Source organism: Tupaia chinensis, unplaced genomic scaffold (genome assembly GCF_000334495.1).
Source record: "Tupaia chinensis unplaced genomic scaffold, TupChi_1.0 Scaffold141189_1, whole genome shotgun sequence".
Taxonomy (NCBI): Eukaryota; Metazoa; Chordata; class Mammalia; order Scandentia; family Tupaiidae; genus Tupaia; species Tupaia belangeri.
Window position 1 is genome coordinate 65,265 of NW_006201052.1, and position 15,802 is coordinate 81,066.

The following is a 15,802-nucleotide window of genomic DNA, read 5'->3' on the forward strand; positions in this document are numbered from 1 at the left end:
GAAAGAGTTGGGAGTTCATAGAAATTGGTTTTGTAGTTGTCAGGAGAATGATTAGAAACCAATGGGTTATTTCATGGATTTTTTCCAAAGTCGGAACTCCAGTGCTTGTGAAAATAAAGGCGAGAAAAATGAAAACAGGATTTGGATCTCCAAAACACCAAGGGACGTAGGAACGTTGGAAAAGGACAATTCACCACCTGGCAGGCCACTGCAATTGACTGAGAACAAGAGATGCTGTGAAACAGATTCAGAAGAAAAAAGGTACACATCTGTCACTCCTTGATTTCTCTCTGAAGGAATTTTAGCAGTGATGGCTTTTTCTAGAAATGAACCTTAGTAGTGTCCTGTCTTCAGGTCTAACACGGGAATACACAATTGTTTATTCTATTGAGGAGACTAAAATGAGAGTGTCTTTTTTTTTAGTACATGTGCTGCCGAAGTGAGCACAGAGTAAGTGTCCTTGACAAAAAGCAGGTTCGTTAATTACCAGGGAAGCTTGACTGTTAGGTAAGTGTAGACATGGCCTTGGAGAACCAGTAATGCTAAAGGCAAGAGAGAACTGGGTGATAACTGGAGATTGTGAGATTCAAGGAAGTTTTCTTTCTTTTTTTATGAAATTGTAAAACTGATTCTTCCAGAGTATGTTTGTAAGCTGTTGGTAATGATCTAAAGCACAGGACATGTTTTTTTTTTTTTTTTAATTTAAGTTTGTCTAAGTATTAGAGGGCTTAATACATTATGTTGTAAATATTGAACAAAAATTATGAATAATTGTTCTTAAAACTTCTATTCATGTATGGTTGTAAGGTAAGAGGGCATTCATTAAGAATCGATTGAGATATGGAATATCCTAACGCACTTCAGCATCTAAGTGATGATTGAAAAGTTGAACTGTCATGCACAGATTAGTCTTAAATATCAAATAAAAACCATACCAACACTGAAGACAGACTGACTAGAACTTATGTTTTTAGTTTCTTTCTAATCCCCCAGTATGGCATGTGTGCTCTCCAGAGAGAAACATGGGTGCAGGGGTTTAGAAGGCATCCTCTGGGTGAAATGGCAATGCCACAGTCACTTCTCCTACAGTCTTCTCACAGAATTTTGGTCATGTACACAACAAGCCCAGCATATTCTTCAAGGTTCCAGGACTGGGACTTGAACAGCACTGACTGTCATGCGGCATCCAGTGCCTTGAAGTCCACACCACTTGCTGGTCCCTTGTTGGAATAGAATTTTATCCCCCTTATGTCTGACTGACAGTCTCTTTGACAATATAATAAGGAATAGCTATGATATAGTAAGATACTCTAAAATATTAGTGATATCAATGAAATAAGTTGTTTAAAATCTGGTGAACAAGGAAACAAGGAGGATTCTCTTTTTTTTTTTTTGAGAGGTTTTTGCTAAAAGTCATGTATGCTCACCAGAAAGACAGAGACAGAAAGTGAAAAATCACTCCCCAGGGATGATGGCCATGCCACCATCCCTTGTCCTCCATTCTCCTCTCGGGATCTTGGGTACACACGCACACGCGCCTGGCATGAGTTTAAGCCACCGGATTCTGGACTCAAATCGTGTTCAACTACATGAGAGACTAGCAACATAGCCATTACACCATCTGTTGGTCCCAATATAAAGCTGCCTTTTGCTTAGGTACAACTTTTTAGCAATAGACTAATGTGTCACATTATTCCATTTATCCCTACTTGAAGCTGAGAATATGCATTTCTTTGTATGTAGTTGACCCTTCAGAATCCTTTTTAAACAAGAAAGTAAATTCAGATGGGAAAGATGTGGGTGTTTACAGAAATTGGTTTTGTAGTTGTCATCAGAATGACTAGAAACCAATGACTTATTTCATGGACTTTTTTACAAAGTCGGAACTCCATCGCTTGTGAAAATAAGGGGAGAAAAATGAAAACAGGAAATGGACCTCCAAAACCCTGATGGTTGTAGAAACGTTGGAAAAGACCAAGTCACCTCCTGGTCGTCCACTGCAATTGACTGAGGTCAAAAGATTCTGTGAAACAGATTCAGAAGAAAAAAGGTACACATCTATCACTTCTTGATTTCTCTCTGAAGTAATATTAGCAGTGATGGCTTTTTCTGGAAATGAACCAGAATAGTGTCCTGTCTTCAGGTCTAACACGGGAGGATTCAATTGTTTTTTCTGTTGAGGAGGTGAGAAAATGAGAGTGAGTATCCTTGAAAAAAAGTAGTTTGATTAATTACCAAGGAAGCTCAACTGTGAGGTAAGTATAGACACCGCCTTGGAGAATTACTGTGCTAAAGGCTTGAGAGAACTGGGTGATAAGTGAAGAATTTTGAGAATCAAGGAAGTTTTCTTCTGTTTTTATGAAATTGTAAAACGGATTCTTCTAGAGTATGTTTGTAAGCTGTTGGTAACGAGGTAAAGCAGAAGACATGTTTTTTTTAAGTTTCAGTTTGTTTTACTGTCTAAGTATTAGAGGGCTTAAATACACTATGTTATAAAGTTTGAACAAATATTATTAATAATTTTTCTTAAAACCTTTATTCATGTATGGTTTTAAGGTAAGAGTTGATTGAGATATGGAATATCCTAATGCACTTCAGCATAGAAGTGATTACTGAAAAGTTGAACTATCATGCACAGATTCTTCTTTTTTTTTTTTTTTTTGGTCTGGTCAGGAAGCATTTATTGTTGCTCCAAGTTTGAGAATTTTCCCCAAGGACAGAAAATCCACACTTTCAGATGATCTCCCACTTGGCCCAGCTTAGCTTCTGAATCCTGTTTTTTGCAGACATGTCAACATATTTCTCTCCAATACGGACAATCATTCCACCCATGATTGATGGATCAGTCTTAACCTCCAATTTCAATACTTGGCCTTTACTTAGGAAGCTCTTCAGAACCGTTTGTAATTCAGAGAGAGTTGCTTGGTCTAAAGGGGATGCAGTGGTCACGGTGCAAGGTATTTCTCCGCAGTGGACACTCATCATGGTAGAAAAGGCAGAAATGACTCCCTGGGTGTTGCTTAAACGACCATTTTCAGCAAGCAAATTGATCAGGTTGGATGTGAGGGGAGAAAACCTCTCTTTTGCTGCCATGTCATTTATGCTTTTCACTTTAATGGAACGCTTAACATATGGATTCAGAATAGAAACAGCCAGTTTGGGGTCCTTCAGGAGTTGTGCTACTCTCAACAACTCCTTTTCTACTTGTTCCAGTTTATTCCGTTTAGAAGCAACAGAATAAAGCGCAGTGGCATAGCGCCCTTCGACACCATATACCTGAACAGGTGGCCTCACAAGCTTGGCAAATGACCTGACCACAGATGTACTGAAGTATTGCATCTACCAGAAGAGCCTGGACACTGCTGGGGCCGCCATCTTCTCCTGGGCAGCTGTCTGCACAGATTATTCTTAAACTATGTAATAAAAACTGTGCCAACACTGAAGGCAGACCAAAAAGAAATTATGTTTTTAGTTTCTTTCTTATCCCCCAGTATGGCTTGTGTGCTCTCCAGAGGCAGAAACATGGGTGCAGGGGATAGAAGCCATCCTCTGGGAGAAATGGCAATACCACAGTCACTTCTCCTACAATCTCCTCACTGACTTTTGGGCATGCACACAACCCGCCCAGTGTATTCTTTAAGGTACCAGAATGGGACTTGAACAGGACTGTTGTGTGGGATCCAGCCCCTTGAAGTCCACACCACTTGCTGGTCCCTATTTGGAATAGAATTTTATCCCCCTTCATATGTGTCTGACAGTATCTTTGACAATATCATAAGGAATAGCTATGATATTGTAAGATACTCTAAAATATTAGTGACATCAATGTAATAAGTTGTTTAGGACCCCCCTGAACAGGGAGAATTTTTTTTTTTTTTTGAGAGTTTTTTGCTATATGGCGCATGTGCTTGTCTGAAGGACAGAGAGAGACAGAGAGACAGAAAGTAAGAAATCACTCCCCTTGCAGATGGCCACATGACTATCCCTTGTCTTCCATTCTCCTCTCATGATTTTGGGTACACAGGCATACGCGTCTGGCATGAGTTTAAGCCACTGGGTCCGGAACTCAAACCATGGTCGACTACATGGTAGTCTAGCCACATAGCCATTACACCGTATATTGGTCCCAATATAAAGCCTTCTTTCTGCTTAGGTACAACTTTTCAGCCATGGACTAATGTGTCACATTATTTCATTTATGCCTGTTTTGAAGCTGAGAATATGCATTTCTTTGTATGTAGTTGACCCTTGAGTATCATTTTTAAACAAGAAAAGAAATTCAGATGGGAAAGATGTGGGAGTTTACAGAAATTGGTTTTGTAGTTGTTAGTAGAATGATTAGAAACCAATGGCTTGTTTCATGATTTTTTTTCAATGTCGGCACTCCAGCTCTTGTAAAAATAAAGGCAAGAAAAATGAAAAGAGGAAATGGACCTCCAAAACCCTGACAGTTGTAGGAACATTGGAAAAGGCCAAGTCACCTCCTGGTCATTCACTGCAATTGACTGAGGTCAAAAGATTCTGTAAACAGATTCAGAATCAAAAAGGTACACATCTATCACTCCTTGATTTCTCTCTGAAGGAATATTAGCAGTGATGACTTTTTCTAGAAATGAGCCAGAATAGCGTCCTGTCTTCAGGTCCAACATGGGAATACTCAATTGTTTTTTCTATTGAGGAGGTGAGAAAATGAGAGTAAATGTCCTTGACAGAAAAAGCAGTTTGATTAATTACCAGGGAAGCTCAACTGTGAGGTAAGTATAGACACCGCCTTGGAGAACTACTATGCTAAAGACATGAGAGAACTGGGTGATAAGAGAAGAATTTTGAGATTCAAGGAAGTTTTCTTTCCTTTTTATGAAATTGTAAAACTAAAACTGATTCTTCTAGAATATGTTTGTAAGCTATTGGTTAACGAGGTAAAGCAGAAGACATGTTTTTTAAGTTTCAGTTTGTTTTACTGTCTAAATATTAGAGGGCTTAATACATTATGTTTTTTAAAGTTTGAACAAATATTATTAATAATTTTTCTTAAAATCTCTATTCACGTATGGTTGTAAGGTAAGAGGGAATTCATTAAGAATTGATTCAGAAATGGAATATCATAATATACTTCAGCATCTAAGTGATTACTGAAAAGTTGAACTCTCATGCACTGATTATTCTTAAACTAAGTAATAAAAACCATGCCAACACTAAATGCAGACTGAATAGAACTTATGTTTTTAGTTTCTTTCTAATCCCCCAGATGGCATGTGTGCTCTCCAGAGACAGAAACATGGGTGCAGGGGTTAGAAGACATCCTTTGGGTGAAACGGCGATGCCATAGTCAATTCTCCTACGGTTGCCTCACATAATTTTGGGCATGCACACAACTTGCCCAGTGTATTCAAGTTGCCAGGACTAGGGCCTCAACAGCACTGACTGTCGTGTTGGATCCATCATATTGAAGTCCACACCACTTACTGGTCCCTAGTTGAAAGATAATTAAAAAAAATTTTTTTTTTTATGAGAGCTTTGGACTATAGGGCACTTGTGCTCGCCTGAAAGACAGAGAGAGACAGAGAGACAGAAAGTGAGAAATCACCCCCAGGGCAATGTCTATGCCTCAATCCCTTCTCCTTCATTCTCCTCTGGGGTTCTTGGCCATGCACGCATACGTGCCTGACATGAGTTTAAGCCGCTCGGTACAGGACTTGAATCGTGGTCGGCTACATGGGAGTCCAGCGACATAGCCATTACGCTAACTGCTGGTCCCAAGTTGGAATAGAATTTTATCCCCCTTTATGTGTGTCTGACAGTATCTTTGACAATATCATTAGGAATAGCTATGATATAGTAAGATACTCTAAAATATTAGTGATGCCAGTGTAATAAGTTGTTTAGGTTCCCCTAAACAGGGATGAATTTTTTTTTTTTTGAGAGGTTTTTGCTATATGGTGCATGTGTTCATTTGAAGGACAGAGAGAGACAGAGACAGAAAGTGACAAATCGCTTCCCATGTGGGATGGTCATACGACAATCCCTTGTCCTCCATTCTTCTCTCATAATTTTGGGCACACATGCATATGCATCTTGCCTGAGTTTAAGCCACCAGGTGTGGAACTCAAACCATAGTGGACTGTATGGGAGTCTAACCACATAGCCGTTACACCATCTCTTGGTCCCAATATAAAGCCTTCTTTCTGCTTAGGTACAACTTTTCTTTCTTTCTTTCTTTTTTTTTTTTTTTTTTAGGGGTTTTTCTTATAGGGTGCTTTCACTCCCCAGACAAACAAGAGACAGAGAGAGAAAAAGCGAGAAATCACCCCCCAGAGGGGATGGCCACGCTGCAATCCCTTCTCCTTCATTCTCCTCTTGGGATCTTGGGCACGCACGCACACACGCCCAGCATGGGTTTTTTTAAGCCACCGGGTCCGGGATGTGAACCATGGTCGACTACGTGGGAGTCCAGTGACATAGCCATTACGCTAACTGCTGGTCCCCCTAGGTACAACTTTTCAGCAATGGATAATGAGTCTCATTATTACTTTAATCCCTGTTTTTAAGCTGAGAATATGCATTTTTTGGTATGTAGTTCACCATTCAGAATAATTTTTAAAAAAGAAAATAGATTCAGAAGGGAAAGATGGGGGAGTTTACAGAAATTGGTTTTGTAGTTGTCAGGAGAATGATTAGAAACCAATGGCTTGTTTCATGGATTTTTTTTCAAAGTTGGAACCCAATCTATTGGAAAAATAAAGGCAAGAAAAATGAAAAGAAGAAATGGACCTCGAAAACCCCGATGATTGTAGGAACGTCGGAAAAGGCCACGTCAACGCCAGGTGGCCCACTGCAATTGACTGAGGTCAAAAGATTCTGTGAAACAGATTCAGAAAAAAGGTACACTTCTATCACTTTTTTTTTTTTTGAGAGAGATTTTCACTATAGGGCGCGTGCGCTCGCCAGACTGACAGAGACAGACAGAGACAGAAAGTGAGAAATCACCCCCCAGGGGGGATGGTCACGCTGCAATCTCTTCTCCATTCTCCTCTCGGGATCTTGGGCATGCATGTACACGCGCCCGGCTTGAGTTTTAAGCCACCAGGTCCGGGACGTGAACCGCGGTTGACTACGTGGGAGTCCAGCGACATAGCCATTACGCTAACTGCTGGTTCCCTTCTATCACTTCTTGATTTCTCTGTGTAGAAATATTAGCAGTGATGATGTTTTCTAGAAATGACTTTTTCAGAATACAGTCCTATCTTCAGGTCCAACATGGGAATACTTAGTTGTTTATTCTATGAGGAGGTGACTAAAATGAGAATAAGTGTCATTGACAATTAGTTTCATTAATTATCAGGGATGCTTGACTGTCAGGTAAGTATAGACATCTCGTTGGAGAATTATTCTGCTGAAGGCATGAGAGACCTGGGTGATAACTGAAGAATGTGGGATACATGGAAGTTCTTTTTCCTTTTTATCAAATTATAAAACCGATTTTTCTAAAGTATGTTTGTAAGCTGTTGGTAACATTCTAAGGCACAGGACATGTTTTTTAAATTTAATTTTGTTTGACTAAGTATTAGAGGGCTTAACACATGTTTTAAATATTGAACAAAAGTTATTAATAATTGTTCTTAAAACCTCTATTCATGTGTGGTTTTAATGTAAGAATGCACTCATTAGGAATTGATTGAGATATGAAATATCTTAATATACTTCAGCATCTAGTGATGATTAACAAGTTGAACTGTCCTGCACAGATTAGTCTTATACTGTGTAATAAAAACCGTGCCAATACTGAAGCCAGACTGTAGAGAACTTATGTTTTTAGTTTCTTTCTTATCCTCCGGTATGGCATGTGTGCTCTTCAGAGAAAGAAACATCGGTGCAGGGGTTAGAAGACATCCTCTGGGCAAAATGGCGCAGGGGTTAGAAGACATCCTCTGGGCAAAATGGCGATTCCACAGTCACTTTACCTATATAGTCTTCTCACAGAATTTTGGGCATGCACACAACAAGCTCAAAAAGTGCCAGGACTGGGCCTTGAACAGCACTGACTCTCATGCAGGATCCAGCACCTTGAAGTCCACACCACTTGTTGGTCCCTATGTAGAATGGAGTTTTATCCCCCTTCATGTGTTTCTGACAGTATCACGATATCATAAGGATTAGCTGTGATATATTAAGAAAGTCTAAAATATTAGTTATGACAACATAGTAAGTTGTTTACAATCGGGCAAACAGAGAGGAATTTTTTTTTTCAGAGGTTTCTGCTATAGGATGTGTGTCCTTGCCAGAAATTCAAAGAGAGACAGAGAGACAGAAAGCCAGAAATAACTCCTCAGGGGGATGGTTATGCCATAATCCCTTGTCTTCCATTCTCCTCTCAGGATCTTGGGCATGCATGTACATGCACCTGACGTGAGTTTAAGCCACCAGTTCTGGGTCTCAAACTGTACACGAGAGTCCATGGGAGTCCACAGACATGGCCATTACACCAACTGCTAGTCCCAATCTCTTTTTTTTTTTAAACCTGAGAGCAGCTTTCACTCTCTATATTTCTATTAGTATTCTTGTTGCAGACCTTTAATCAATCTTTAAAAAAGTTTTTAAAATTGATTATTAGTATTATTATCCATACATTTAATTGCTATATATCATTTGTATTGTAAGGAGTCTTTACTAAGCATGATGTACACCTCAGTCCAGCCCACGTGAGAATACTATACACATCCTCCTCAAGAGATTATAAACCATTTCTGTGTCCCACAAGTGTCTTAGCTCTATTTTTTCCCCAAAAAAGGTTTCTGTTCATTTCTAAATCTTTCTTCTTCCAAGGCTTCACCATCATCTAGGCTTTTACTTGCCTGCTTTTCCAAACTCGTAACTGCCTCTTCCTGTTACTCCATTCCATGTCCAGGGTCCCAGTTATCTGTTAACCCCTCCCTTTAAGCTGCGCCCATTTACCATATTCCTTTGTTATTATGTTGCTAAACAGGAATACTTGAAACTGGGTAGTTTGTAAAGAATCAGTGGATCACTTGGCTTACAGTTCTGGTTCCTGAAAGGTATAAAAGCAGGGCCCGACTTCTGGCTGACCTCTGACTAGTCACAATGTTGCCCAGAGAAGCTGATAGGTCAGTAGCTACCTGTAGAGAAAGAGAGGGACAGAGACGGAGAGAACACAGGAAGAGGGACCGGACTCTTCCACCTCCTTTTGTTTGTCCCTCTGTTCCAGGTGATTGAATGGTACCCTCCCATTAGGTCCTGCCTCTCAAAGGTCTCACCTCCCAAAGATACTGGTAGCCAAACTTCCCGGTCAGGGACAAACGTTTATTCAAATCATAGGAGAGTCAAGTTGTAATTATATGGAGAACATCATTTAATACACAGATAGCTGGCCTTTCATCAAGTGTTTTGCTAATGAAATGAACTCACTTAGTTTTTCTTGTATATTTTTGCTCTAAAGCAGTTCCAGGAAATCTAATATTGATGATTCGTGGCCTACCTCAGATGACGACTTCATAGGTCTCGATACCAAGGTAATGTGCTGTCTTGTCAAATTATTTTCCTTTGTTTGAAGCTCTGGATTTGGTTTTGTCTAGTATATACTCTTAAAATTTATCAGTGGTCTACCTAGCATTGCTTTATAGTTGTAATTGAAAATTGGTCAGAGTAAGCCATTTTATAGAAATAGTATCATTTGATTTTTTTTTCTTTTACTTTGGTATGTACCTTGGGACTGTAGATAGTTTGAGGCAGTCAGGGCTGAAAAACAGAATGGGCTGGAAAATACATAGCAATAGGAAAATTGTATTGGGAGCTTCCCCACAATAGAGGACATAAAAATTTGGCCAAGGATTATTTGGATAAGTATTCTTACTTTTAAACCATACTAACATGACTTTTATACTACTCATTACTGAAGAAATCTTTAATGAATCCAATTAATTATCATAGTAATCATGGACTCTCCCTGGTATCTTTTTAGTTTCCAGAGTGTACAGAACATAGAATGTGTATATGTGTGTGTGTGTGTGTGTGTGTGTGTGTGTGTGCGCTAGGGGGAGGGGGCATGCACTTGCCAGAGAGACAGTGAGAAGCAAAGTGAGAAATCACTCCACCCCAGGAAATGACCCTGCCACTATCCCTTCTCCTCTATTCTCCTCTCAGGAGTTTGGGCAAACACACATACTCGCCTGGCATGATTTTCAAGACACCAAGTCCAGAATTCAAACTTCAGTTGAATGTGGGTGTCTAGTGCCTTAACCATTATGCCTCCTGTTGGCCCTAGTGTCACATAGTTTTAAGAGAGTGATTTTTTTTTTCTATTTCTACCATTAGTTTTATATGAAATAATCTAAGATAATATTAGAAATTCTTGACATTTAGAACAATTCTGTTTCATAAAATTGGTGTCACAAATGCATTCCATTGTGTTTTCAAGGTCATTCCATTAAGAATATATTTAAAACTCTTGGGAACCAGCAGTTAGCGTAACGGCTATGTCGCTGGACTCCCACGTAGTTAATGAAACTAATTGTCAATGACACTTACTCTCATTTTAGTCACCTCCTCATAGAATAAACAACTAAGTATTCCCATGTTGGACCTGAAGATAGGACTGTATTCTGAAAAAGTCATTTCTAGAAAACATCATCACTGCTAATATTTCTACACAGAGAAATCAAGAAGTGATAGAAGGGAACCAGCAGTTAGCGTAATGGCTATGTCGCTGGACTCCCACGTAGTCAACCGCGGTTCACGTCCCGGACCTGGTGGCTTAAAACTCAAGCCGGGCACGTGTGCGTGCACGCCCAAGATCCTGAGAGGAGAATGGAGGAGAAGAGATTGCAGTGTGACCATCCCCCGTGGGGGGTGATTTTTCGCTTTCTGTCTCTATGTCTGGTGAGCGGACGTGCCCTATAGCAAAAACCTCTAAAAAAAAAAAGAATATATTTAAAACTCTTCATTTAGGGTCAGCAGGTGGCATGATGGTTCAGGTGCCAGATCCGACATGGTTAATTCCACGGTTTGACTCCCAGACCCAGTGTTGTGGAAAACTGCCAGGCACATGTGCGTGCGTGCCCAAAATCTCAGGAGGAGAATGGAGTAGAAGGGATTGTGGCCTGATAATTCTCCCTGGCATGGATGATTTCTCATTTTTTTTCTTTCTCTGTCTTTCTCACTGGTGAGCACACGTGCCCAATGGCAAAAATCTAAACAAGAAAAAAAAACAAACTTTGATTTAGTTGAAGAATGGATGCTTTACACAAAATATTAACCAGTTCTAGAAGCAGAGATCCTTTCTTTTTAAAAAAATCTTGCTATAGGGGCTTGCTGAAGACAGAGAATGTGAGAAAACACCATTCAGGTCATGACCACACTGCAATCCCTTCTCCTTTAGGGATTTTGAGCGCACACATACATGCACCCAGCATGTCTTTCTTTTTGTTCTTAATCTTTCTTTTTTTTTTTTTTTGGAGAGGTTTTTGCTATAGAGCATGTGTGCTTGCCAGAAAGACAGAGAGAAACAGAGAGACAGAAAGTGAAAAATCACCCCCCAGGGAGGATGGCCATGCTGCAATCCCTTCTCCTTCACTCTCCTCTTGGGATCTTGGGCATGCACGCCCATGTGCCCAGCATTAGTTTTAAGCCATTGGGTCCGGGACTTGAACCACAGTCGACTACATGCCAGTCTACTACATGGGAGTCCAGCAACATAGCTATTGCACTAACTGCTGGCCCCACCCAGCATGTTTTTTACACCACTGGATCCAGACTAGAACCACACAGTTGGCCATATGGGAACCCAGCACCTTAACCACCTCACCACCTGCTGGCCCCAGGAGCAACATGTTTGAGGCCATCTGTACCATCGAACTGGGGTTTACATTTACATTTGAGACTCTAACACCTGTGCTCTTTCTATTATATCCTATGGTAATGGTGAATATTGTAATTATTTAATCAAATTCGACACCTGCTATTCTTTTCTTTTTTGACAAGTTTCTTGTATTTCATTAAAGTGTTGATACTTGTTCTTAAAACTGCTTTTTCCCCCCAGGAGGCCTCAAATCCAAACTTAAGAAGGCTAGCAATTGCTGTTTGGAAATACATGGAAAACAGTAAGCTGTCCGAGATTGCCTATTCTTGCATTAGTTGTTGATTTGAAATTACACACATATTTTCATGTGCCCTTTACTTTGTTTTTACTATAGTAGAAGAAAAACATGATATTGAAAGAACAAAAGGTAGGGCCGTGTTTGAGGACAGTTATTCTGCTACTCCAGTAGAAAAGTTAGGTGAAACTGTTTCTCAGATGGTGATCACAGGCTTCTAAAACCTCTCCATTTTAGCAATTTTTTATTTTACAAAGGTAAGTTTTTTTAAAAGATTTTTTCCCATACATCTGTCACATTCATCCTCTAAATCTATATAATGATGGGGAGGATCCTAGAAAAAAGTGGCATGGAGGTTAAGGAGGATGGTTTCCACCTGATCACCTTTGCAGTTTGTGTCCTGGACCTGGAGGCTTGAAAAACACGCTGAGCACATGTGTTTGCTTGCCCAGAGTACACCTATATGCACTGTATTCATGCTGGCAATATTAATTTTTTATGCTGTGGAAATGTACAGTGATTATATATAAAATAAAGAACTTTTAAAAAATAAATAAATTACTTAAAAAAATAAAAGCCACCCAAAGGAATAGCTAGGTAGATGCAAAGAGTAGGAAAGAGATGGAGAACAATTCATCTAAGAAGGGCGTGTTAAATATAGAGTCAAGATAAGAGATTAATATAAAAATACAACAGAAATAGTGGAGTTAAGTGAAAAAAGGACCTCTATGTTATAAAATTTTCTACAAGTTATTTTAAGTGCAAGTTTGAAAATGGTTACAAATAATGAAATAATTGCTCAAATTCTTCGGAATGATTTGTAGCTCATTTTAATGAACTGAGAGAAAGTTAATTCTCAATTTTTTTTTTTTTTTTTTTTTTTGGTATAGGGCATGTGCACTTGCCAGAGCGAGAGAGAGGAAAATGAGAAATCATGCCCCAGGTGGGATGTCCACACCACAATCTCTTCTCCTCCATTCTCTTTGGAATTTTGTGCATGTGTGCACACGCACTCAGCGTGTGGCTTAAATTGCTGGATCTGGGCCTCGAACCATAGTTGACTACATGGGAATCCAGTGAGAGATTATGAATTAATATTTTATTTAATCTTTTTATTAAAATGAAATTTTCTGGTGGGAACAGCAGGTGGCATAGTGGTTAAGGTGCTGGACTCCCACGTAACCGGTCACAGTTGAAGTCACAGTTCTGGTTGCTTGAAAGTCGTGCCTGGGCTCTTCATCATAGCAGCCCTCAGCAAGTCCATCCATCACAACTGCTTTGAGATCAGCCACACTTGGCACCTTTCCTGCCGGGTCACCTTCCTATAGATCACCACGAGCGCTCTGGAGGAGTCCCTGAAGGTCTAGACACTCCTGTACCTAATTGCAGCAGTTCTCCAGACACAAAAATCAGACTATTACTTACACAAACTACTTCCTGAGACCCTGAAACCCACTTTATTTCTGACTGCTAGTGGGGTCTTATGTATGGCTTTCTTCTACATTTTAAAGATGATACTTAGAAAATTCTACTCATGGGCTCCTGTCTTTGGTGTCACTTTGCCAACATATTATATAGCCATTTTTATTGAAAGAAAAAGCAGGTAAGAGCTGTGCACAATTTATATGGCCACCTTGGCCATATAAACACTAAGAAGAATGCATATAGCAAGAGAACCATGCCCACATTAAGATGGAGAAGTCCTTTTGTTCTACCTCACAGTTGCCATGTACATGTTCTTTTTCAGATGCACATGGTGTGAAAGGATTTACATTTTCTGCATTTAGGCTTATTGTAGGAAAGGAAGAAATCACCACACATTCTCATTCACCAGAGGCAGCATATGCAAAAATGGAGAGAAAGAGAAGCATGAGGAGAAACCATGAGGTCTGAATAGGTCTGAGGTCTGATCCAACTGGGAATGAAATCCTGAAGCATTTAGATGCATCAGTAACAGAAACATCAAGGACTTTTTAGTTCAGGACAGCTTATCTGCATTTGGTGAGCCATAATGGGAACTTTCAGTAAGATGATCACAAGGTTTTCATGTCCGTAACAGTCTCCCGGAAACAAATTGCTGTAGAAATGGAATACATGCAAGTATTGGATCTGCATGAGGAAACAGGGAACCTTCCCTACTTCAATGCCTTTGGAATACATTGTCTCCACCAAGTTGGAAGCTGAATACATGAAAATTGTTGTGCTTCTATAAAATGGCATTGAAATACTTGCCAAAACCCAGCTATAATACCATGTAGTTCATCATCCAGGTTTCTAACCCAGCACAGGAAGCATCTAGTACCCTAGTGTATGCTAACAAAAGAGTCAAGAAGAGCTCTGAGCTGGAAGTTTTCTTTTTTTTCTTTATTTGGAGAGGTTTTCGCTGTAGGGTGCGTGCGCTTGCCAGACTAGACAGACAGAGACAGAGAGACAGAAAGTGAGAAATCACCCCCCAGGGGGGATGGTCACGCCACAGTCCCTTCTCCTCCATTCTCCTCTCGGGATCTTGGGCACCAGGTCCAGGATGCTAACCGCGGTCGACTACATGGGAGTCCAGCGACATAGCCATTACGCTAACTGCTGGTCCCTGGAAGTTTTCTTTATTGCAGAAGAGGGAACTAGCTGAGTTGGCTGTGTAAATGAATGCCTAAACTTGGAGAGGATTCAGAGGCAGCACTGGCTCAAGCACCCCACACTAAACATTCAGATAAAACCTTTTATGCAGTAAGAGATGCAGTTACCTCCTAGTGCCTGCAACATCTATGGCTTGGTACATGTTTGCATATGGGATCCACAAGTCTCCTAATGAGAGCAATTATTGGACAATCACAGGACAGCTGTGATTGAAATAGGATGACTTTTTAGAGTTCTTCAGGGAAAGTAATACTTTTCTAAGTTCAAAAAAGCTTAAGTGGTCTTGATGGTACATGTAGAGATGATGGTATTTTTTTAACGTAGTATTTTTGTTGAAAAGTTTGTAGGCCAGTGTAAGTCATGCAGTAGAACGTGTGATGCAAAAGGAATTATAGCCTACACTTTAAAAGTGTAGGATCAGGAGATGGCATTATGGTCACAAAACTGAAATAACATTTCTACCCGCACCTCTTTCTCTATTCAGAAATCATGCTTATATTTTTCTGTTTATAAAAGCTTTTGAGTTACTGGGCTTTTATTGACATTAAAAGACTGTGATATTGGAAGACAGATTCTGAAATGTGGTGAGATTGTTTAGTAAAACTTTCTCATCAAAAAAAAAAAAAAAAAAAGAGAAAAAGAATGAAAGAAAGATGCTGGGCATGCATGCACGTATGCCCACAATCCCAGGAGGAGAATGGAGGAGAAAGGATTGCAGCATGTCCATCCCCTTTGAGGGGAAGGCCAATTTCTCCTTCTCTCTCACTGTCTCTCTGTTTCTTTCCAGTATGTGCATGTGCTCTGTGGCAAGAACCTTAAAAAAAAAATGTGTTTTGGGAACCAGCAGTTGGCGTAATGGCTATGTTGCTGGACTCCCACGTAGTCGACCGCGGTTCGCATCCCAGACCTGGTGGCTTAAATTCACGCCGGGTGTGTGTGCGTGCGTGCCTGCCCAAGATCCCAAGAGGAGAATGGAAGAGAAGGGATTGTGGTGTGACCATTCCCCCTGGGAGGTGATTTCTCGCTTTCTGTCTCTACGTCTCTCTCTGTCTATCTGGTGA

The 15,802-nt window shown here is 40.1% G+C and overlaps 1 protein-coding gene and 1 pseudogene across 1 annotated transcript in view; one reads left to right on the forward strand and one right to left on the reverse strand.

Moving 5' to 3' along the window:
* Positions 1 to 12,507, forward strand: part of LOC102480374 (ankyrin repeat domain-containing protein 26-like) — a 19,735-nt gene extending 7,228 nt beyond the window's left edge. Inside the window, exons 2-6 of the mRNA XM_027766125.1 lie at positions 91 to 261; positions 1,881 to 2,050; positions 6,715 to 6,882; positions 9,455 to 9,527; positions 12,053 to 12,507. Of these exons, the coding sequence (XP_027621926.1) occupies positions 1,950 to 2,050; positions 6,715 to 6,882; positions 9,455 to 9,527; positions 12,053 to 12,154 (444 nt within the window). The 5' untranslated portion in view covers positions 91 to 261; positions 1,881 to 1,949 and the 3' untranslated portion in view covers positions 12,155 to 12,507. The remainder of the gene's footprint in view (positions 1 to 90; positions 262 to 1,880; positions 2,051 to 6,714; positions 6,883 to 9,454; positions 9,528 to 12,052) is intronic.
* LOC102481089 (ATP synthase subunit O, mitochondrial-like) lies at positions 2,662 to 3,390 on the reverse strand (annotated as a pseudogene).
* Positions 12,508 to 15,802: the final 3,295 nt, after the last annotated feature.